The 21,717-nt window shown below is 40.3% G+C and overlaps 1 protein-coding gene across 1 annotated transcript; it reads left to right on the plus strand.

The window, feature by feature from the left end:
• The first annotated feature begins 3,060 nt into the window (after positions 1 to 3,060).
• LOC145493736 (uncharacterized) lies at positions 3,061 to 4,038 on the plus strand. The gene has a single exon (XM_081473194.1). The coding sequence runs from the start codon at positions 3,061 to 3,063 to the stop codon at positions 4,036 to 4,038; it is 978 nt and encodes a 325-aa protein (XP_081329320.1).
• The last annotated feature ends 17,679 nt before the right edge of the window (positions 4,039 to 21,717 follow it).

Below are 21,717 nucleotides of genomic sequence, written 5' to 3' on the forward strand. Positions count from 1 at the left end.
CTGGATACATGTATTTCCTTCATAACACTGTGCACTGCTGTTTTCAGTCTTGATCTCTACATAATGTAAAAACAAAACTTACCGATAAACGACCGATAACGATAATCAAAAAGCAATGTTTGTAATGTTGAAATCAAGCTGGAGTTGACAGGGTCAGTGTCATAGTTCGAACAAATACTTAATTATCACTAATAATTACGTTCATAAAAATTAAAGAAAAAAGAACTGCAAACAAGCTTACAAGGACCAAAGCATTGATAGATTGGAAAATAATCCCGGGGGTAGCTCTTCAATGTTGTTCGATGCCAGATCCCTAAAATAAGGGAGAATGTTTGGTTAATAAGTAGATTTAGCCAAGCCTAAAACCGGAGCTCCTGGGCCGGATTGTTGAAAGCCGGAATACGCTAACCCAGGAAAAGCAAGAAATTTGACTTAAGTTGTGTAACTCTTGTTGTAAGGTTTTCTGTATATTGCTTTGCCTTCTGTTTTGCACTTGAATAATTTCAACATACACAAAAAAAGCAGTGAAAAACACTTCCTGCAAGAAAAATTTATACTTCAGTTAACTTTAATCCTGGGTTAGCGTTAAGCGGCTTCCGAAAAACCCAGCCCTCTTTGCAACAAGTAAAACTAACATGAGCTCGCGGTGATATCGAAAACCAGCACTTGATCAGCGGTCAACTTAAAAAGACACGTGTTTTCGATAAGCTCTAGACTTGAACCTGCAAATGGTCACGTGATCCCGGTCGGCGGATACTTTGTAATGACATTTGTCACTTGACCATAACATGAGTGTCCAATCAAAAATGTACATTGTAAACCAATCTGTATGTATAAATATAATTAGTCTTTGTGTGTGTGCTTTGCGAGCTCTTGCATGTGTTTTTCTTATTTTCTCTTCTTATTTGACCCAAATAAATAATTGCCTGAAGAAAAAGATTTTAAGGTAATTCAAGCTGTAGCTACTGTCAAGCTAATAGATGTGAAGAAAATCACGAGTTTAACACGTCTGTCAAGTTAAGAAATGAGAACAGCAATTTCATGGCATTATAGGACGAAAATAAGCTTAGCACCAAAACGAGGCTATGCCATGTGCGAGTCTAAGAAATGCCTCCCAAGAGGGAGGCAAAGCGCTTTTGACCTCTTATTTAGAGTAAGTCGCATCGAAGACGCGCCGGAGGCTCCTCGTGCGGTTGGACCGGTGAGGGTGGGACACTACAGAGACTCTACTCCCAGTAATTCTCTCCCATGAGGGGGGTAGGGGGGAGCAGAGAACGAGGAGCATTTTACTCGAATTATTTTTCAATGTTTTCTTCTTTAGATAAACATGTCAAAACGCACGTTTTAACTTGTATCCATATCAGATGAATATATCTGGCACTAATAACTTGATTTAAACAAACCGAGAAAAAAAAAACAAACATCAAGCCAAGGCATGATGTTTTTTATGTCGATAAATTGACCTATTGTATTCAAGGCACATATTTGTCGATCCGATGGTGGTCTGTCATGTGACATAACAGCCAATCATGTTAAAGAGTGTTATCTATCCGCCAGTATAAAAGACTGGTCGCATTCTCACTCATTCCCTCTTGCTTTCACCATCACAGCGAGTATATCTCTTGGCGATAACATTTTTTCAGGGAAGTTGAAGAGATATTTTGTATTGCATTAGAATGGGTCTCCCTCTAATTTTTATCCTGGGGCATTCATTCATTAGGCGTTTAGAGAACGTCGTTGCCGCAAACCCTAACCTTAACCACTAATTCGTGTTAAATAATGCTGCCACATTTAAATGGCGTGGTGTTGGGGGGAGAACTGTGGCTAAGACGTTGCAATACCACCTCCCCGTGGTCGCTTCATTCGCTCCAGACATAGTTATTTTACAGCTGGGAACCAATGATCTTTCTCGTCTTGATGCTTTAGTTGTGGGTTCTTCTTTCAAGGAGCTTGTTACCATTCTGCACGACACGTACAACGTTAAGCTTATTTGTGTCTGCCAAACCCTTCTGGGGTCCGATCCTGTATTCAACATGCGTGTTCGCGCGTTTAACAAACATGTTAAAACGTTCCTCGAAGCCCTCCCTCATGTCTTTTTCTGGGGACATAGAGGCTTTCGGAATTCATCCCAGAGATTTCTCGCGCGTGATGGTGTCCACCTCAATAGGCAGGGGCCGTTTTAAAGTCATTACGCATTCGTTCAATTGTCGACCATTAGGCCGAACTATGCTGTCTGACGCTAATTCAAGCCATTTCCTTTTGATATATGTACAGTGTACATTTTACACCAAGCCGTGTCTTGTTGCCTCGTGATTCAGCTATTTTTGCGGTTTTCATTTGCCGCATACCTTTTCATTGCTGTTTCCGTTGGCTTATCATTTGGCCACCTGTGTACACAGTACATTTGTGCCCGTGTTATACGGTATGCACAGTACATTAGTGTGCCTTTGTTTTATACGTTTTGCACAGTACATAAGTGTGCATTCTTTTTATATGATAAACACAGTAGATAGGTGTGTATTTCTTCTATACCGGCTTTGCTTATTGTTTTTTGGTTGCAGTTTACCGCATGAGTGTACAATCCATTTTGACCGCCTATTTTCATAGGTGTGTCCAATGCACTCGGTATTACTGTCAATGCATATCTATTTGTTCATGGAAATGAGCTTTTATGATTATTATTTATCTCACTTGTCGCAATTTACAGCAAAGGCGTTGTCTCGGTCTGATAACAGTCTTTTTTAATCCTTTTTCACATACCGCAACTATTTGGCGGTTACTTTAATCCGGCACCTCTGAGGTTGTCTATTTAGTTATAGATTTCTTCCCGGCCATGTAATTGTCTTAAGCTCATTTTACCTTGTATGCGGTTAACGCTGTCACCTAACATCCGTTATTATATAGATCATTTCTTCTCGCTTAATCATGCCGCCTAAGAAGCGTACTGCTGGCGCTGGAAGCCGTCCTAAGCGTCTTCGCTCGTTGCCGCCTGCCTCTGATCTGTAAGAGGCCGAGCCAGCTGCAATAGTACAAGATACCCAGTCTGCTGCAGTCCCGGGGATGGTCCAGTTAAATCTCCAGGCGCTCACCAGCACAATTACCGCTGCTGTCTCCGCGGCCGTGAAGGACGGCATGGCCACGCAGCATCAAGCGAGTGTCCCCGCCAGCACTACCACAGCACTTGGTCAGGTTGACCATCTGGTGAACGAGGAGATTTCAAACCTCACTCAAGCCACAGGTACGCAAGGCGCGGATCCACCTCTTTCTCCCTTGAGTGTTGGGGATGAACCGCGCCAGCTTTTTACCAGCATTGGCGCAGATTTAGGTGCTAGAGTTAGCTCAAAAACGAAAGCAAAAATTTGGGCTCACGAATACATAGATTTTGGTGTGTTGTTGTCAGTAGCTCCTCCCCGTGACCGGTATGCCTTATCTATGACCTTCCCTGGTGGTGTCTCGGGTCAACCCCACCTAACTCTTGAGCCTTATCACACGCCAAAGAAGGTGACAACTATTCAGCAGTGGATAACTGCCTTTAACATTTTCGTCACGATTTATTCGGAGAAAGCTGCTGATGACGCCCCAAAGTTGATGAAATATTGTGAAGTGGTGCGTGATCTTTCTCATAAATCGGCTGCCTGGCTTTTTTATGACGAGCAGTTCCGCTACTTAAGACAATCTGCACCTCACCGTTACCCTTGGGATCAAATCCACTGGGAATTATGGCTTAGGGCGATGTCCAATATTTGCGGCAAAACTCCATCATCCGCAGTTGCGGATAAGGCCCACGCATCAGTCCGTTTTCGACCTTCTACCAGCAAATTTCCCAAAGGGACATGTTGGACATTTCACGCCGGTATGCAGTGCAGGGGATGCCAATATGAGCATGTCTGCTTTAAATGCAATGCAAAACATCCGGCAAGTCAATGTCAGGTTTCCTCAACCCACCAGCGCCCCAATGTCGGAAAATCCGGATCACAACTTATTAATCCAAGTGTTGGACAGCCAGCCAGTCACCCCCGTAAAAGCGGACCGCTTTGAGAATTTATTGGCTGGTTATAGCCCAGCCCTAAAAACCTTATTGGTTGACGGTTTTCGGAACGGTTTTCGAATTTCTTACATCGGCCAATTATCTTCTTTTGAATCTCCTAATTTGCAAAGTGCCCTCCAGAATCCGGAAATTGTTTCCTCAAAATTAATGAAGAGTATCGAAGCTGGTAGGGTTGTGGGACCTTTCAAGGCTCCACCTTTTCCCATTTTTCGTACTTCGCCCATTGGCATGGTTCCCAAGAAGGCTCCTAATGAATTTAGATTAATTCACCATTTATCATACCCAAAAGGTTCGTCTGTAAGTGATTCCATCCCTGACGAATGTTCATCAGTCCATTATGCTACTATTAGTGAGGCCACTCATATTTTAAAGAAATTAGGTGCGGGTTGCTTTTTGGCTAAAACGGATATTAAGTCCGCATTTCGTATAATTCCTGTTCACCCGTTGGAGTACCCGTTACTCGGTATCAAAAGGGCAAATGAATACTATTTTGATCATTGTCTCGTTATGGGACTAAGGTCTAGCTGCGCGATTTTCGAAAAGTTCAGTTCTTCTTTAGAGTGGCTTGCCATGCAACACTTACATGTCTCTGCCGTTTTACATATTTTAGACGACTTTTTGTTTATTGCGCCAAGTAGAGTTAAATGCGGTGAAGACCTACATAAGTTTCTCGATATGCGTAACTTTCTTGGAGTCCCAATTGCCCAGGACAAAACAGTGGGACCGAATACCACTTTACAGTTTGCTGGTACAGAGCTCGATTCTGTGCGGCAGGAGGCCAGGTTGCCGTTAGACAAGCTTACCAAATGTCGTACCTTACTACATCACTTTCACAAGAAACGCTCCGTCACTGTGCGCGAACTGCAGTCTTTAATTGGCCTGTTAAACTTCTGTTGTTCTGTTGTCATCCCAGGCCGCGCTTTTTTACGCCGCTTAATTGACCTTACCAGCGGTCTAACAAGCCCTTATCACCACATCCGTTTAAACAGAGAATCTCAACATGATATCCGTATGTGGTTAACATTTCTAGATAATTTTAATGGAAGGGCATTTTTTCCGTCGGACCGCTGGGAAACTTCCTCTACACTTGAATTATATACAGATGCCGCGCCATCTAAAGGTTATAGTGCGGTATTTGGTAGGCATTGGTTTGGCGGTGCCTTTCCGGATACATGGCACAGTTTCAACATCACTTTTCTCGAGCTTTTTCCCATTGTTTTAGCTGCCCACATATGGGGGTCTAGTATGACCAATCGCTGCGTGCTATTTTTCACAGATAATGCTGCCCTAGTAGATATTATAAATAAGCAGACCTCTAAGCATACAATTTTGTGGCCTTGATACCAGTCGATACAAAGGCCAGAGCTTTCGAATTGGGGCTGCTTCGCTCGCGGCTGATAAGGGTTTCTCAGATGCGCAAATCCGCACTCTTGGCCGCTGGAAATCTGATGCTTTCAAAATATATATCCGCTCTGAACGCCTCCAAGCTAATTAAGTTAAACATGTCATTAGGTCACGCACCATTGAAACACTTTTACACCTTTTTCTATTTTTCTTCAGTCTTAGAAATGTAGGTCAGACATGGGCTGCCACTATTTCTGACGCATTATTTAGTACTATGATCAAGACTGTAGTCATTGTTGACGACCTTGTAGGTCAGACAAGGGCTGCTACATTTTTCTGTCGTCAATTATTTTAGTTTTGGTGGATTTTTTTGTTCATACGCGATGTCGGAAACTGAGGTCAGACATGGGCTGCTGTGGTTTCCGTCGTCACATTACTTTTTCTGTTGTGCGTCATTGTGTGACAGCAACGTGGGTCAGACATGGGCTGCCATAACTTCAACTTTATTGCTTCCATCACCTATTACAATATATACTATAAATCGCCTAATATTACTATTTTTTTGATACAAAACAAGTGACGAGGGAGTCTATAGAAAAGCAAAAAAAAAAAAAAAAAAAAATGCGTGAAATTATAGATCCGTAATTTGACATTTATCAACTAAGTGATAATAATTATCAAACTTGAAACAACTCGAAATATCTTATGAAATAATCAACGAAGCAATAAGTATCAAAAGTTTATTTCATAAAAGGGGTATTTTGCCACTGCTGCTATCTTTGTCTAATATAGATCTTTTTATGTTATTCTTAAATATATTGAAAGATTTGATTTTTCGTGTTTTGATGTCTATACTATTACATATTTTTGGACCTTGAAAGGCCAAGGAGTATTGGCCAAGTGTAGTTGATTTACGTGGGAGATGACTGTCATCTGCACGTCGTGTACCATAACTATGTATTTGATAATTTGCTGAAAAGATGACAAATTTTTTGGAAGTTGATTATTGTAAAACTTGAACATAAAAAAAATGAAATTTCTAGCTTATTTATCTCTTGTACTTTTAATATTTTTAGTTCCTTAAAGACATTTTCTGTAATCTCTCTATACTGAATTTTAGCTATAGCCCTGACTGCTCTTTTCTGAAGTATTACTATTCTAGATAGTCTAGTAGGATAATTGTTGGCCCATATGACATTACAGTAATGTATGTAAGGGTAAACAAGAGTGTAATATAAGGTTTTGGTCGTTTCTTTGGTTAAAAATTGCCCTACTTTAAACATAATTCCAATAGTTTTTGATATTTTACTTGTTATCAAGCTAATATGAGGTTTCCATGTTAGTTTTTCATCTATAACTGTGCCAAGACACTTACATTCCCTAACTCTGTCAATGATGTTCTCGTCTATCATTAAATTTATAGTCTCATTCATGTTTTTTCTGTTTGAAAATAACATGTAAGTTGTTTTAGAAATATTTAAAGATAATTTATTTGCTTTGAACCATAGAGAAAGTTTAGTTAACTCACCATTTGCTTTTGTAAGTAACTGGTTTAGACTTTTAGTTTTGTAAAATATGTTGGTGTCATCAGCAAATAATGTGAAGGAAAACACATTTGAGGAAGCACTTATGTCATCGATGTATATCAAGAATAGGAGTGGCCCAAGTACTGACCCCTGTGGAACCCCACATGTTATGTCTGACATTTCTGAGTCAACTCCTTTGAATTGTACATACTGTTTTCTGTTAGATAAGTAGTTCTTAAACCATAAGTGTGGTATACCTCTGATTCCATAATGTTCAAGTTTGTTCAATAGGATTGTGTGGTTAACTGTATCAAAGGCTTTTGCGAGATCTAAAAAGATACCTATACAGTATTCGCCATTGTCAATTGCAAAATGTATTTTTTCTACAAAATCTAAAATTGCCATTGCAGTAGAGTGTTTTTGCCTGAAGCCATACTGGTTTTTGTTTAAGATATTAAATTTAGTTAAATAATCTATAAGTCGATTGTATACAACTTTCTCTAAAATCTTTGAAAATGAAGGTAAGATTGGCGGCTGAAGGGGAACTCGACTGGTTGTCTGGTTAAAGTGGATTTCTTTGCCATCAATGATGCTAGACAGTTGTCGGCTGCTCGTCTTCGTTCCCGTGGTTGTAGGCTTCAACGCTTTATTCTTGTCGATGGCCATTTGTTGTTATTATTTCGGATTTTGGAACTCTCTAGGCCTTCAGCTTTCTGACCACCGTTTTCCGGACTGAGTGGTTGGATAATCTGTTTTAGGGACCCACGTTCGTAATCGATTCCGTCTTGTTTACACACGAAGGCGTAAAACCGCTCGAGTACTTCATTCAACTGCTCAGGAAGATTCATCTCCAGGTATCTCTCAAGGCTATTTTCGCCACACCATTTCTCAAAAACCCTCACCCAGGTAACTGTGCTCTATCGCGTATTTAAGTTTTCTGCCGCTTCTTTTAATTCTGTAACTTCTTCAATGGTCACCGTCCTAAATCTCAACGCCATCTTGGCAATGATCGAAATACAAGAGATGTTGCCATGGCAATTTTATAATTTCACATGTGAAATTATAAATTAATGCTAAAATTTCGCGCCAAAATTAAGGAGTAATTTGTCACCCATGATGTTCAATATGTTTTAAATTCCTCTACTTATTTCCTATCATTCATTTTGACTGGGTGTAAAATACTAGGTGGAAGATTGTATTCACCAAGTTTGAAGGATCTGAAGGGTGTAGCTTAGCTAGAAGACGCTCAGTTAATTTTCCATACATTTGTCTGTTTTTTTTTTCCCGCGAACCGCGTCCACCCAGCCAAATTTACAGACAAATGTATGGAAAATTAGAAAAATAAACCGAGCGTCTTCTAGCCAAGCTACATCCTTTAAACCTGGAAATACAATCCTGTACCTAGTAGTTTAACGTTCCGATTGACAACTTGTGTAAAATTCAATTTTGGAAAAAGTTATTTGCCATCGGATTCCTATACAAACACTGTAATTTCTGACCGCTTTGCCTACCCATCAAGATGTCGTCGAAAACCATGATATATAGTCTATTTAAGCTCGCAAATCTCACAGATATTTTTCATCGCGACCCATCGCAAAGCCCTGCAAGTTTACCGAAGGAGAGTGGTAATTCAGATGGCAAAATCTCACAGATGTTTCGTATGACAGAGAATTTACCGAAGGAGGAAAATAGCCGTAAATTTGCTTCCATTGCTCCCATTGCCTCCAGATTTCAAGTACTGTTTCACAGATGGCAATATTTCTCCTCGCGGCCTGTCAATAACGCTGGAAAACAATGCAGCCAACACTCCACGAAATCGCATTGGTAGTAAAATGACGTAAACCACTACAGCGACATAGAAGAAAAGGTACGCAAACGAAGCTGGGGAAGGCTTTTTATTTGTTTTCCACAGTGAAAAATTTGCCGGCAGAAAATGTGAAATTCGAAGCGAGTGAGGCACTTTGACACAACATTGTCACTATCAATGCAAATATTAACGCGAACCACATTCTGTTATTCCTGTGTGTTATCATTTGTTGAAGAAATTACAACTGCAAAACTAAATGTTTGGATTTATTTCTACGCGGATAGCCACTCAAAAGTTGATGGCATTAGTACATCGGCCAATGCATCCAGCGTGAGGACTAGTCACATGAAAAACCGGACTTTGAATGTTATAGAAGGTTATAGATAAATACTAATCAGGTCTGTGATATATTATTAAACCCTCAACATTGGACCCAAAAAGATGTCTGAATCGAGAAGACTACATAAATTATCTTTCTCGCTGTAGCAAAGACGTTTGTGAAATGAAGTGCGATCATGTTAGCGGACATTGAACCAATTCGGGGAGGAACATTTAGACCAGAGTCGAGTGAGCGGTGTAATTCGAACCTACAGCAAATAGAAGAGTAAAAAAACAAACCCAGAAAACAAAAAATATTACCCTCGACCCGCCACACTCGACCTTCAACATGTAACCCTCGATCGTCGACCCTCAACAAAAAGATAGACTCCACATGATCGCGTCATCTTTGTCGATACTTTTATAACAATTGACCAATTAGCACGTGATAGAGTTAAAAGTTATTGTAAAAAAGGAAAAAATCCATATATATTCCATGTTGCCGCTCGTCTTTTCAGTAGTAGATCATACCAATGACATGAAAATATTTTAACAGCAAAAGAAAAAAGTGGCACACGAGACGATTGCGGAGTGTGTCACCGATGCTCTGACCACATTTTGATGTTATGTATAACCAGGAGCCATAATCGGGGACGGAGACCGTAAGTCTTGGGATCCGCGCGCACCTATGATATGGGACAATTTTTCTATTTTAAAATAAATTGCGCCATCCTGACGTCATATATCCGCGCGGAACCACGCACATGTCGGAGGCTCTCGCGTGGATGTTGTCACGTTGCGTGATCAAATGGTGAGAGTTGAGAGATACAGAGATTATCTTGCGTATTTTTCCCAGTGATGGCAGGGAATAAGGCAGGGAATACGAACCAGGGCGCTTATATGTAGTTTTATGCGTTGAGCTAACGGAAAAGGTGGATTTTTCAGTGTCGAAAACAAGACTTCAATCTCCCGCTGGGAATGAATAATAAGATCTGCTCGCGCTAGTTGGGCCAAGCTTACGCGTGTTTTTGCGTTTGTTCTAACTTAAGAATATAGCAAGAAAACTCTCTACTCTGGTATCGAGTTACTTTGTGAGTTTCTCAGACAATGGTTGATCATAACCAAAACCTGTTTTGTTTCTGCTTGTTTGGTGAGTTTGCAAAAGTTTTTGAAAGGAAGGTCTGACGCGTACAATTAGCTCATTTGCATAGTGCAGCTCGTGCACTTTCAAGTCCGAGTCGGTGTTTTCAATTGTCAACAAATCTTGACAAAGATTTCTTTCGTTATCTTTTGTGCTGAGATGCTGCAACAAATTTCACGAACGCAAAAAAGGCTACTAACGTCGTGTGTTTCTTCAACATAAACATAGCGAAGTTTTACACTGCGAAAATGAAAATAGACAAGGAGTTTTGATAACTCGATCAACAAAATCGAAATCGTTATTCGAAGTTGATTAAAGAAAGCGTCAACGTAACTTTGCTGATTATTTCTGCTTTATTGGAATATTTTCAGCTTAGCTTTTAATATGTTCTCAAACATTTATCAATCTTAAACATATTCAAAAACTACAGAGTTACTGTTTGAGTTCGATGTACGCTTTCTCACGAAAGTGCGGCGGAAGTACAATTTGTCATGTTTACTGACTGCACAAAACAAGCATCAGCGGGCGTTCTCATTCATCGACAACAGAGAATTTACTGAATTTTTACACGGATAAAACTGAGCAGTATCTACGGACGTAAAGTTATTGGGCCTTGATGAAACATCAAGCGTTGCTTACAATTCAGGCGAAACTCAAACTAGCAATTATTTTGTTTTACTTTTCGGTCGCGATAGACTGGCAAATTTCTCGCAGGCGTGTGGCAAGAGGAGCTAGAAAACTATGTAGTCCTGAAGCTCTGCTATATCTAAATATATCCAACTAGCTTTTTGCTGCGTAATGGACAGCTGTTAATCTTCAACATATGTGAAATTTAAAGTGGAGTAATGTACAGCTCATGTAAAAGAAGCCTCCGTTGGAACACAACTTGGTCAGCGATATATATCTAAGCTTAAAGCGGAACATACCTAAATTCGACACTGTCTTACTTCACTCAAACTGCAGCAGCTTACGACGAAAATACTTAAGCAAAATCCCAACAGACGTAAACGCGCTGAGTTGTGGGCCAAAAACATGAAAAATTTCGGGAATTTCGGACGCCATTCCCCCCGCGCGACATCCGCAAAAATCCTCGCAGCATGTACGCGCGTGTGCCGCAGGGGATGGCGCAATTTGTTCTAAAAATAGAATTATTGTCCCATATCATGGGGACAACCCCAATACTAGAAATGGATCGCGCTTACGGTCTCCGTCCCCGATTATGGCTCCTGCTATAACGGAAAGTATAACCTGTTTTCTATTTCTTAAATACCTATTTTGAAATGATTGTTTTCCTACTAAAATAATAATAAAATAATAAATAACAATAATCCGATTAGACATTTGCAAAAAGCAAGGCTAGCAGTTGTAATGATTGTTAAACGAAAAACAAAGATGATGGATATACTTACAGGAATCCCAAGTTCTCCAAAGAGGAGAAGATATCCTGTGGTAAATTCTGAATGTTATTTCCTGTCAGGTTTCTGCGGTAGACGGAGAGCAAGTTGAAAATACATAGTATTAATAAAAAGATAAAAACGTATTTTCATGTGGAGCAAGTTCACGGCTGTCATATCAACGGCAAAAGGCCTTGATATATCGAAAAAGAATTTTATCAACAACCACCCAGCCCCCCCCCCCCCCCAACCCCTCTTCTTCTTGAACAGTTATCAGGGATGAAGGGAATGGGAGGCGATTTCATTCATCTCTCGCCGATACATTTGATATGTCGGGAGTCTCCCCACATCATTTGATATTACAATTAGTCCATCACTGCTGAGGTGGTTGTATGGCTCACTTAAGGGGAACAAACGAAACTTGTATATTCTTAATCTTTGACTATTGCGTATCATAAAAATGCATGATAGCGAGGATAGAACGGTAGCTTTCACTTTGTAAATCGAATTTTAAATTTACCCCCAATACCCTCCCTTTGGTCGTCATCTTGGAATTCGAAATGTTATTTTCTTATATGTTTCTTTTCTTAAAGGTAGACGTTATTTTGCCTGGTCCTACATTTGTAATAATTAGTATCTTGGTTATTATTTCAGTATTGTCTGTAGTTGTTTAAGCTGTGATGACGTCATAAATTACAGCACAATGGCCACCGTTTTGTTTTCTAGTTTATGTATTCAACCTCTATTTCAACCATCTGAAATGACTAAATTACCAATAAGGTGCTTCACATCACAATACTAGAAAAAAACCTTTTTCTACGTTTAGTTAAGTAAGCACAATACGTCATTAACCAATATACCCTAACTCAACGTAGATACTTCAGTCTAGAGCTGGTTCGAGTACAGAAACGCCAGGCTCGTATAACGCCCTCTGTCACTGCTGTCACTTGCATTTGGATCTGTAACTTCTCAAAGTCATAAGCTTAAACACGGTAAATCAGGACCGCGACAGTGCTTGGATATCTGATTGTTTTAGCAGATATTTCTACGATTTTAGTTTTCTTTTTTTCCTTAGTTTTAGTTCCGATGGAGAAGTTATATCTCTGTTTGAGCACCCTTTCAAACACCTTAAAATTTCTCAAAAATACTCTGCTATTAGCGTCATATTTCGACTGTCTTCTCTGTGGTGACGACTCCTCTCCAGATTGCTGCTTGATAATTTGCTCTTGTAACGCGACGTCATAGAGATGACTGCCTCTGGCTAAACTTTCTCGCCTCTGGTGCAGTGAACTTCATAGCGCAGCGCATCGATAATCTGGTACTCCTTCTCGTACAGCTGTCACATGAGTGCCTCCTTCAGTACGTATACTGTTCGTTCCTTCCCAATTCTCGCCAGAGCTCGGACGTACCTTTCACTATATTGGAGAGAATTAGAAGCTGAACTGCTTACCAGAGAGTATCAGCCTGTGATGGTATGTACGCTAATTAGGACTTTCATGAAGTAGAGCTTGTCAATTCCTTGGTCAAGTTACTTCTCCAAGCTGTTAATAACTAAATAACATTCTGGTCTTTCATAGCATTCTGGTCTTTCCGCCTCTTTCATTCTTCATGTAGCACATTCCAAGGTTTTGGCTTTGAGCAAGCAGTAGGACAAAGATATCGGTGTCGGAGTGGATGACGAATCTGCCTCCCACGTACCAAGCATGGAGAACCATACTCATATCAGCCTCTTTATGATTACACCCTATCTCAGGAATTAGTTCGCATACGGCTGCGTCTTAGTCTCTAACACTGATCTTCGGTTGTCACGTACATGATCCGGTCACTGAGCTTGCCTCAGAATTCTTGTTTCTTCCACTGTGACACGAGGGAATTGGCAATGTCAGGCTTGTTTGTGGTGACACTGAAAAGCTTGTTCCCTGACTTCGTAGTATGGGCAGGAAGTATGTTCTTGTACTGTTCACCGTCAGAGGTAGACACTCTTTAAAATCTTTCGACATTCTTGATTGATACCTCGCGATACATGTCGAACACTTCGTCCACGTTCCTGTTTCCTGTTGCCGGTGTTCATTACCAACTCAAACACTCTCTTAGTGACCACATGAGACATACCTCCAGAGGGCCGGGATATTCAACTTCTGCAAGACCACCATTCCAGGTATACTGAAAATACTGGTGCGTTCTCTAGGTATTTCTCGGTGACTGTGATGCGTCATTCTAGCTGTTGGGAGAGTTTTGCCTCTGTGGCAGGCTTTGCGCTGTTGTTTTTGGCGGAAGTCCACAAGGATCGGCAAGAGACCGACAAGTGCCATCAGAGCAAATACATCACGATCCATACGAGAAGGAAGTACTACATCCTAGTCGCGAACCTTATGCACAGCCTACAGATCCTTAAAAGACTTCAGCTTGGCTTTCTTCGATGGATCTAAGTAAACTGAAGCGGGATTAGATGAGCAACGGTCGTTACAAAGTCATTCACTGCCTTCTTTACCTCGCTCTTGTTTACCAGATTAAATATTTATTGTATTCCACACGATTTTATAAACCAAACTTTTAAACGGTGCCCTGACAGTCCAAGTGTCCTCGATATTCGAAAATGCCCAAGAAGTTCCGATCCGTACCGCACACGCCGAGGATTAGAATTTAACTTATTTTTATGAACGAAAACTAATATATGAAAAATGTACGATAGCAAGTCTAACAAAAGGATTACATAATGCCTAAAGGTATTGGTAAACACTAGCGAATGCAATTGTCCCGTGTTCATTACGAATGCAACTGTCCCGTGTTCAGCTCTTGGCCTGCAATAAGTCATTACTTACTTCTATTTTCGCTTTGATACCTCGGTGATAACATCCTTGAGCTGATCCACTAGCTTTTCTACAGCTTTGATCTCTTCTTCGATGCGTGCTGGAGCCAACTACTCCTTATGGATGTAGGTCTGTGATGAAGTAATAGCCCAATACCCGTGAAGAAGCTTCCTGGGCTAAGGTAAGGTAAAGTCTGCATACGAGCCAAGTGCCCCATCAGGCCGGAGCTTATCCCGGTTTCTGTAGCATGAAGCGACTAGGAGTATTTCTTCTACCCCCTGGATGGTATGCTAGTCCATCGCAGGGTTACCCCCATCATTAAGTTCGCCGGTACCCATTTATACACCTGGGTGGAGAGAGGCACTGTGAGAGTAAAGTGTCTTGCCCAAGAACACAACACAATGTCCCCGGCCAGGGCTCGAACCCGTACCGCTCGATCCGGAGACGAGCCCACTAACCATGAGGCCACCGCACCTCCCAACCAGCCAACTACTCCTCATGGATGTAGGTCTGTGATGAAGTAATAGCCCAATACTCGTGACGAAGCTCTCCTGGGCTAACCTAGAACCCTAACAACCACATACAATGCATTCATCCACCATTGATCAGATCATGGTGCAGAGGAAGCACGTTTGCACTTTCGTTTGTGAGACCGCATGTTTGTGAACTGGGGCTGGATGAAGGAAACAGGCAATTGTTTTTGAGGGCTTTGTTTCAACAGACTTGCAATTTAAATAAATATTTTATCTACTTGCCCTCTTTTCATGAAATAATTTTGAGAACCGTACCCCACAATGTTTTTGCAATGATTATAAGTGCAAAATGATCATATTGTGACCAATAATCAGTCGTTTTGAAGTCACTTATGACGTCATGTGCTGATAATTCAAGCACTGGAACAAATGGACATCTTGTTTGTTATTCGGATACGTTTAAAATTTACATTTGACACACTATTCGCTCACATTAAAGGAATACAAATCACTTTTAAGCGTTCTACAAACATCCAAGATGGCGGCAAAAAAGGGTATGCAGGGCAAAATTTAAAATTCGATTTAAAAGTGAAAGCTACCGTTCTTTCCTTGCTATCATACATTTTTGTGATGCTTGAAAGCCGAAGATTAAGATAAGACATGTTTCGGCTGTTCCCCTCAAGTGAGCCATAAACCCAAATTTTCGGCTCTCAGCTGATGGACTAAATAGCAACCGCTGTGGTTTTGACCGGCATGCAAAGCAAGATTACGCCTTCTTTACAAAAATCTTTGGCAACATTGTAGAACTAGTACCCTTCTACATTCTAGTATCAGTTTTTAATACTTCACTATTAATTTAGACTATATCAGTTATAAGATTTGCAAATCTACCAAAGCGGAGGAAACATTTTCTCTTAAATTATATACATGTATCAAAAAAAGTTTAGAGTTTCATCCGTTTAACCCACCCCCGTCCCCTGAACCACCTTTGAGTTATGAGTTTGCTCAACCAATGGATTAAAACGAACTCACTTTACTGGCCTCAACACTGTTTTGTAATTTAGTAATTTATTTCAGAAACCTACGGCCACTTCGGTTCAACTAAACGGAGGTGGCAATAACGGAGGGTCACAGGGCACAAATTGTGACATCATACTGTAGCAAGAGAAGATCAAGGTAAGAGAGTGAATCCATCATATATGCCTTGTACCTTAAGTTATTTTGAAACATGGTACATGTACGACTGTACCCAGTTCTTCCGCGGGTGTTTCTCGCGCGTTGCGTGGATGTTTACGTGAAAGAATTGGTTATGTTTCGCTTCGTTTCAAAGCCAAGGAAAACATGGAACATGCAGTGCAAGGATGGGTAACCCGAAAACACTGACCACCGGTACGCGGACCCCCACAATAGACCGGGTTCGCGGACTACCCTACGGACCGGTCCATGGACTACCCCTACGGACCCCCTCTACGGACCACCCTAAAATAGTGTAAAAATAATAAATAAAGATTTCTCTTATCGGTTGTCTAATAGATTCAGACTCGTGTCGGTGATTTTTCGAGTGTTACACTGTGCAAATGTAACAGAATTGGGTTCTTACCACCTCACCCCCTCCCTAAAAGCTGTTTTCAGCGTAAGGAGATGCCGATGGGAAGAAGGAAAGTTGTTACCTTCCATTCGTGGCTCAATCTGGCTATGGAAGATATATTTTTAGGCCGTTTATTCTTGTTTGTGTCTGTTATTCCGCTAAGTAAATTGTGACGCCTGGAACTAATTCACGAACCCACGAGAGGATGGCTAAAAAAAATGGTATAGGGGAAAAAACACAAATCTCGAGGCTTCCCGGAGGCTTCCCCCTACGCGTCTTTCGTATACTTTATGGCCACAGCAAAGAAAATGGCAATGTGTAATTATATAAATTGCACCCGAGCCTGAATCCAGGTCTGCCCATTTGCACAATGTAACGTTCGAAATTTCGCCGTGACAAGTAATCTATTAGACAACCTGTAACTGAAATATTTATTTATCATGTTTATTATATGTTGGGGGCTGGTCCGTAAAAGGGGTCCGTAGCGGGAGTCCGTGGACCGGTCCATAGGTAGTCCGCGGACCGGGGGTCAGTGTTTTCGGGTTACCCGTGCAAAGATCAAAGAACCAAAGGAGCTTCGGTCCTCGCCAAGTTTAAATACATTTCGAAACTTTAATCGGAGGACAGATTTGCCCGTCTAAACAATAAAAAAACTGAATAAACGGTAAAGAAATGAGCAACTAAACGAGTGCAAAGCAAACGAAGGCCGAACTGAAAACATCGCAACCAAACAATCAGATGGTCGAAAATGCAGACAGACGCTCCCCGCCTAAACAACAAAAGGGACTTAAAGCAACAAGGAGAACAATATCAAGGACAACGTCGATTGGAAACGACTTTATGTTGAACCTAGGAATTACGCAATAATGTAGATTCAGTTTGTCTATCACTCTCAGAGATATGCAAAATATAATATGTAAGACAGCATCAAAAGCCTATTTTTTTTTAATTGCCCGTCGTATTTCACGTTAACTAGAGTACGCAGAATGTGCTCATTTCACATTGTACATACATACATACACGCATACATACATACATTTTATTTTGTTTTTAAATTAAAATTACAATTATAACATGCCCGCGGATAGCTGAGCTAATCTAGGCGGGTCATGTTTACACGAATTATTAATATGCAACTAGGTACAACTAAATACAACTGAAGGCATCAAGAGAACTAAAGAGACTAAAATTGACAGCAATGATTAGAGACAACTAATAAACTAACGGTATTACAAATAATAATTAACAACAGTTACGACGAGAGACTACAGATACACTAAAACGATATTATTGAATATTTATGAATACATACTAAAAGGAGATTTATTCACCCCACCGGGGAATAAATGGTTTTATGCATCTGGTTAGTGCCAGTCTCCCAGCAAAGGGTTGGGGGGACATCTGGGTCCTTGGAAAACCTATATTTAAGCAGACGAGGCTAGGCTACTGTCCTCTTTTCCCAAACACTCGTGCTTTACACACAGTTCGTAATTTCCCACCCACCCTCCGTTGGGATAGGGAAAATGGTCTTTTTTGAATATTTGTGTGGGTACTCCCCCACCTTTGCTGGGAATGATTTTGATTGTTTAATGTTTCTCAGAGTAAACGTTTGTTGTTATAAAAATAAACGACCACCTCGGTGGCCAAAACATGGCAAATGATGTTTTTGTCAGTTCTTCCCAGCAAACCACGCGCAGCCACTGCATTGTATGGTAAAGGAGTTACAAATAGATGCAATAACATAGAGCATAAAGAAAATAAATTCAGCTTTACTTTTTGAACGACATCTGAAAGATCAATATTACAGTCTTCTGAAGCTAGAATTTCAAAAAGTATTTGTTTTATTTTCCTCATAAAGAATTTTTTGTGAAAGTTTTCTTAAAGATATAGGCATTTCATTCCAAATTTTTGTTCCTATTCTAGAAAATGAGTTCACTTGAATCGAGAGCCCAGAACGTTGTGTGTAAAAGTTATTTGAGACTGAGGATCGAGTATTATAAGAATGAATATCAGAAATGTCTTGAAAGAGATCTTGAATGTTTCCAGGAGCATTTCTGTGTCTTATTTCAAACATAAGGTTAGCTAAAAGCTCATAATACAAACATTTTAACGGTAAAACACTGGCATCAATAAATAAAGGGATCGTATGTTGATTTCGCTCAGTAAAATAGATTAAGCAAAGAGCTCGCTTTTGGAGCTGGAGAAGCTTTTCAAGGTGTGATTTATATGCTTGGCCCCAAGCCATCATACCATAAGTTAAATAAGGAGTAACTAGGGATCTATAAATAGTTAAAAGAGTATGTCTTGGCAGAAAATACCGTAGTTTACAAATCAATTCTACAGTTCGGCTTATTTTAACAGCTACATGGTCAATATGACGTTTCCAAGAAAGATTATTGTCAATTATCACACCTAGATATCTCACAAATTTTTTACATTCTAGAGCCACATGCTTATTTTGATCATTATCGAATATCATAATTTTGAGATGATAAGTAAGTTTTCTCTGAGCTGGTCTAAATATAACAAAATTTGTTTTTTTAATATTTAAGGTTAATTTATTAGCCGTTAACCGATAGAACAACTTGCAGAGTTCTTGATTTACAGTCGACTCAAGGGACTTAAGATTTTTGTCAGAGGATTCTTGGATATCGTTGACATAGATTAGGAAAAGTAAAGGTACTGAGCCTTGGGGTACGCCACGAGTGGTATTTTGCCTTTTAGATATATAAGAGCCAATTTGCGTAGTTTAAGTTCGACCATCCAAGTAAGATGAGAACCATTTATTTATAACACTACGAAAACCATAGTGATCTAGCTTGTGCAAAAGAATTTTATGATCGAATGTATCAAAAGCCTTTTTCAGGTCAATGAATACACCACATGAGAACAAGCGCTTGTCCATGTTTTCCTATATGGTACTTACAATGTCAAGAATTGCACGCTGTGTTGAATGCGCTTTGCGGAAGCCGTATTGAGATGGAAAAAGTATATCATTTTGCTCAATGAAAGATTCCACACTTGGCCCCTTGGGAAAAATATGTTTTTGGAGAGCACGAGAGAAGCGTAAGAGTTGCTGAGCAACTCTAGCTTCTTGAGTGCTCTCCAAACTTACCAAGTGCATTCAAAATTCGATATACGCACAACTGAAAGCATGAACCAATTCTTTTATAACATAGCGAGAACAACCTGGGCACACGATCAGTCGAACTCTTAAATAGATTTACCGAAATACATGCCGTAACTACTAGCTATTACAAACGAAGAGCGGGGTGGAGGAAACGTTTAAAAAAGATCTTACGGTCGATTGCAACTGCCGGTCAATCAAAATTCAAAGTTTTGACAATCAAACTTCAAAGGTCACCCACCCACTTGGGAACGTTTTGGCGCCACTCCGCAAACACTTGAAGAGAAGCAAAGTCAGCAACGCGTACGGGCATTTTGTCTTTTGCAGTTTTGAAAATCAGAATGAATGATAGGAAATCAATGGAGGAATTTCTGTCGGATGTCGACTATGATCTTTTACAATATGCAGGAAAATTTTAAAGGAAGAAAGGGTTCACCTCAACATTGTTTGGGCGGTATCTAGCAGGAGAAGATCTTCATTTCTCCTGAAGGCCACAAAAGACTAGTCTTGAACATGATTACTCGGCTAACAACGCTTGGGAGAGTAAAAAGCAGCTTGAAGCGTCAAACGACGTCAACACAGCAGTTACAAAGCCCTGTATCAAATTTAAAATCTCCTGCACGAAAAAAAGATATCCACGTCGGGCTCAAACAATGATGCGGACGAGTATCGAGTACCGAAAACGAGCGACGTTTCTCTTCTGACAAGCAGGCATCAGTTACTTAGCCCATGTGAAAGGTTCATCGAGGAAAATGAGCCAAGAATTAAAGTTTAAACTTGAGGAAGCAAGCGCTAAAAGATAAGAACTTGAAGAAACCTCTGCCAAGATAAGAGACGCAGCTTCCGCGCTTGGAAATACCGGTCAACGCTATGTAACTGTCATGTAAGAAATCACACAGTTCGCACCTGCCGAGTGGCAAAATGCGAGTCAGTGTTTTTCTGTGGAACGTTGAGTTGGCATCCAGATGAAAAACAGGAGTTTCAGGAGGAAAAAAAGGGAAATAGCAGCTTTAGAAACGGCCGCCGCGAAAATAGAACTGGATTTGAACTGGCTTTCTCCCGAGTAAAAATAGTTCTTTGAATAAACACGTAGAGGAAATTTTGCTTGAAAAGTTTCCCCATATTAGTATGTGTAATCAAATGGTGACGAATGAAATTAGGAAATAATTTCACTTGCGTTTTGTCAAAATTCTGATAATTTCTCTCGTCTAAAGGCTCGATAAATTATCAGAATTTTGACAAAACGCAAGTGAAATTATTTCCTAATTCCACGAGAAAACCATTTGATTACCCTTTAATATCGTGGGTTACAAATTACGTTCACAACCGTAACTTTTTTACTGGTTTATTCTATCGAAAATCGAGAACGTTACGAAGACTATAGTTTTAGTTTCAAGCATACAGTATTGCTAAAGTTCGTAATTTTCTGAGTTTCTTCTCAAAAATACCTTTCGAATTCCTCGTGCTTGTTCATAATGTTTCAAAATTAAGGCAACTGTCAAATCTTTCTTAGATGATTGGCTCTAATTCGTCATGAACTGATGAATGAAATGACAACGGCACGCGTTGAAATGAGCTGAAACTACAATTTTGCACGAGGCCATATAAAGTTTTGACAGTTTGTTTTGAAGTGAAATTATCACTAAGAAATTACTTTATGGTCTAAGAAAACTTGCCTAAATGAAAGTCAAGCGAAAATGCACAAAGTTGAAAAACCTTCCAAGCTGGCAAGGAACACGGTTGTGGACAAATTATACATCATGGCTTGTTGTGCACGAAGCGTTAGCCTGTCCGGCATGTGGTTTATCACCACATTACAGTTGAGGAAATTGTAGACGTGGCCACTGCCCACCGCTGCAGGGGACTGGATTAACGGCTGAAGGGGAACTCGACTGGTTGTCTGGTTAAAGTGGATTTCTTTGTCATCAATGATGCTAGACAGTTGTCGGCTGCTCGTCTTCGTTCTCGTGGTTGTAGGCTTCAACGCTTTATTCTTGTCGATGGCCATTTTTTGTTATTATTTCGGATTTTGGAACTCCCTAGGCCTTCAGTTTTCTGACCACCGTTTTCCGAACTGAGTGGTTGGATAATCTGTTTTAGGGACCCACGTTCGTAATCGATTCCGTCTTGTTTACACACGA

The sequence above is a fragment of the Orbicella franksi genome, chromosome 7 (assembly GCF_964199315.1).
Source record: "Orbicella franksi chromosome 7, jaOrbFran1.1, whole genome shotgun sequence".
Taxonomy (NCBI): Eukaryota; Metazoa; Cnidaria; class Anthozoa; order Scleractinia; family Merulinidae; genus Orbicella; species Orbicella franksi.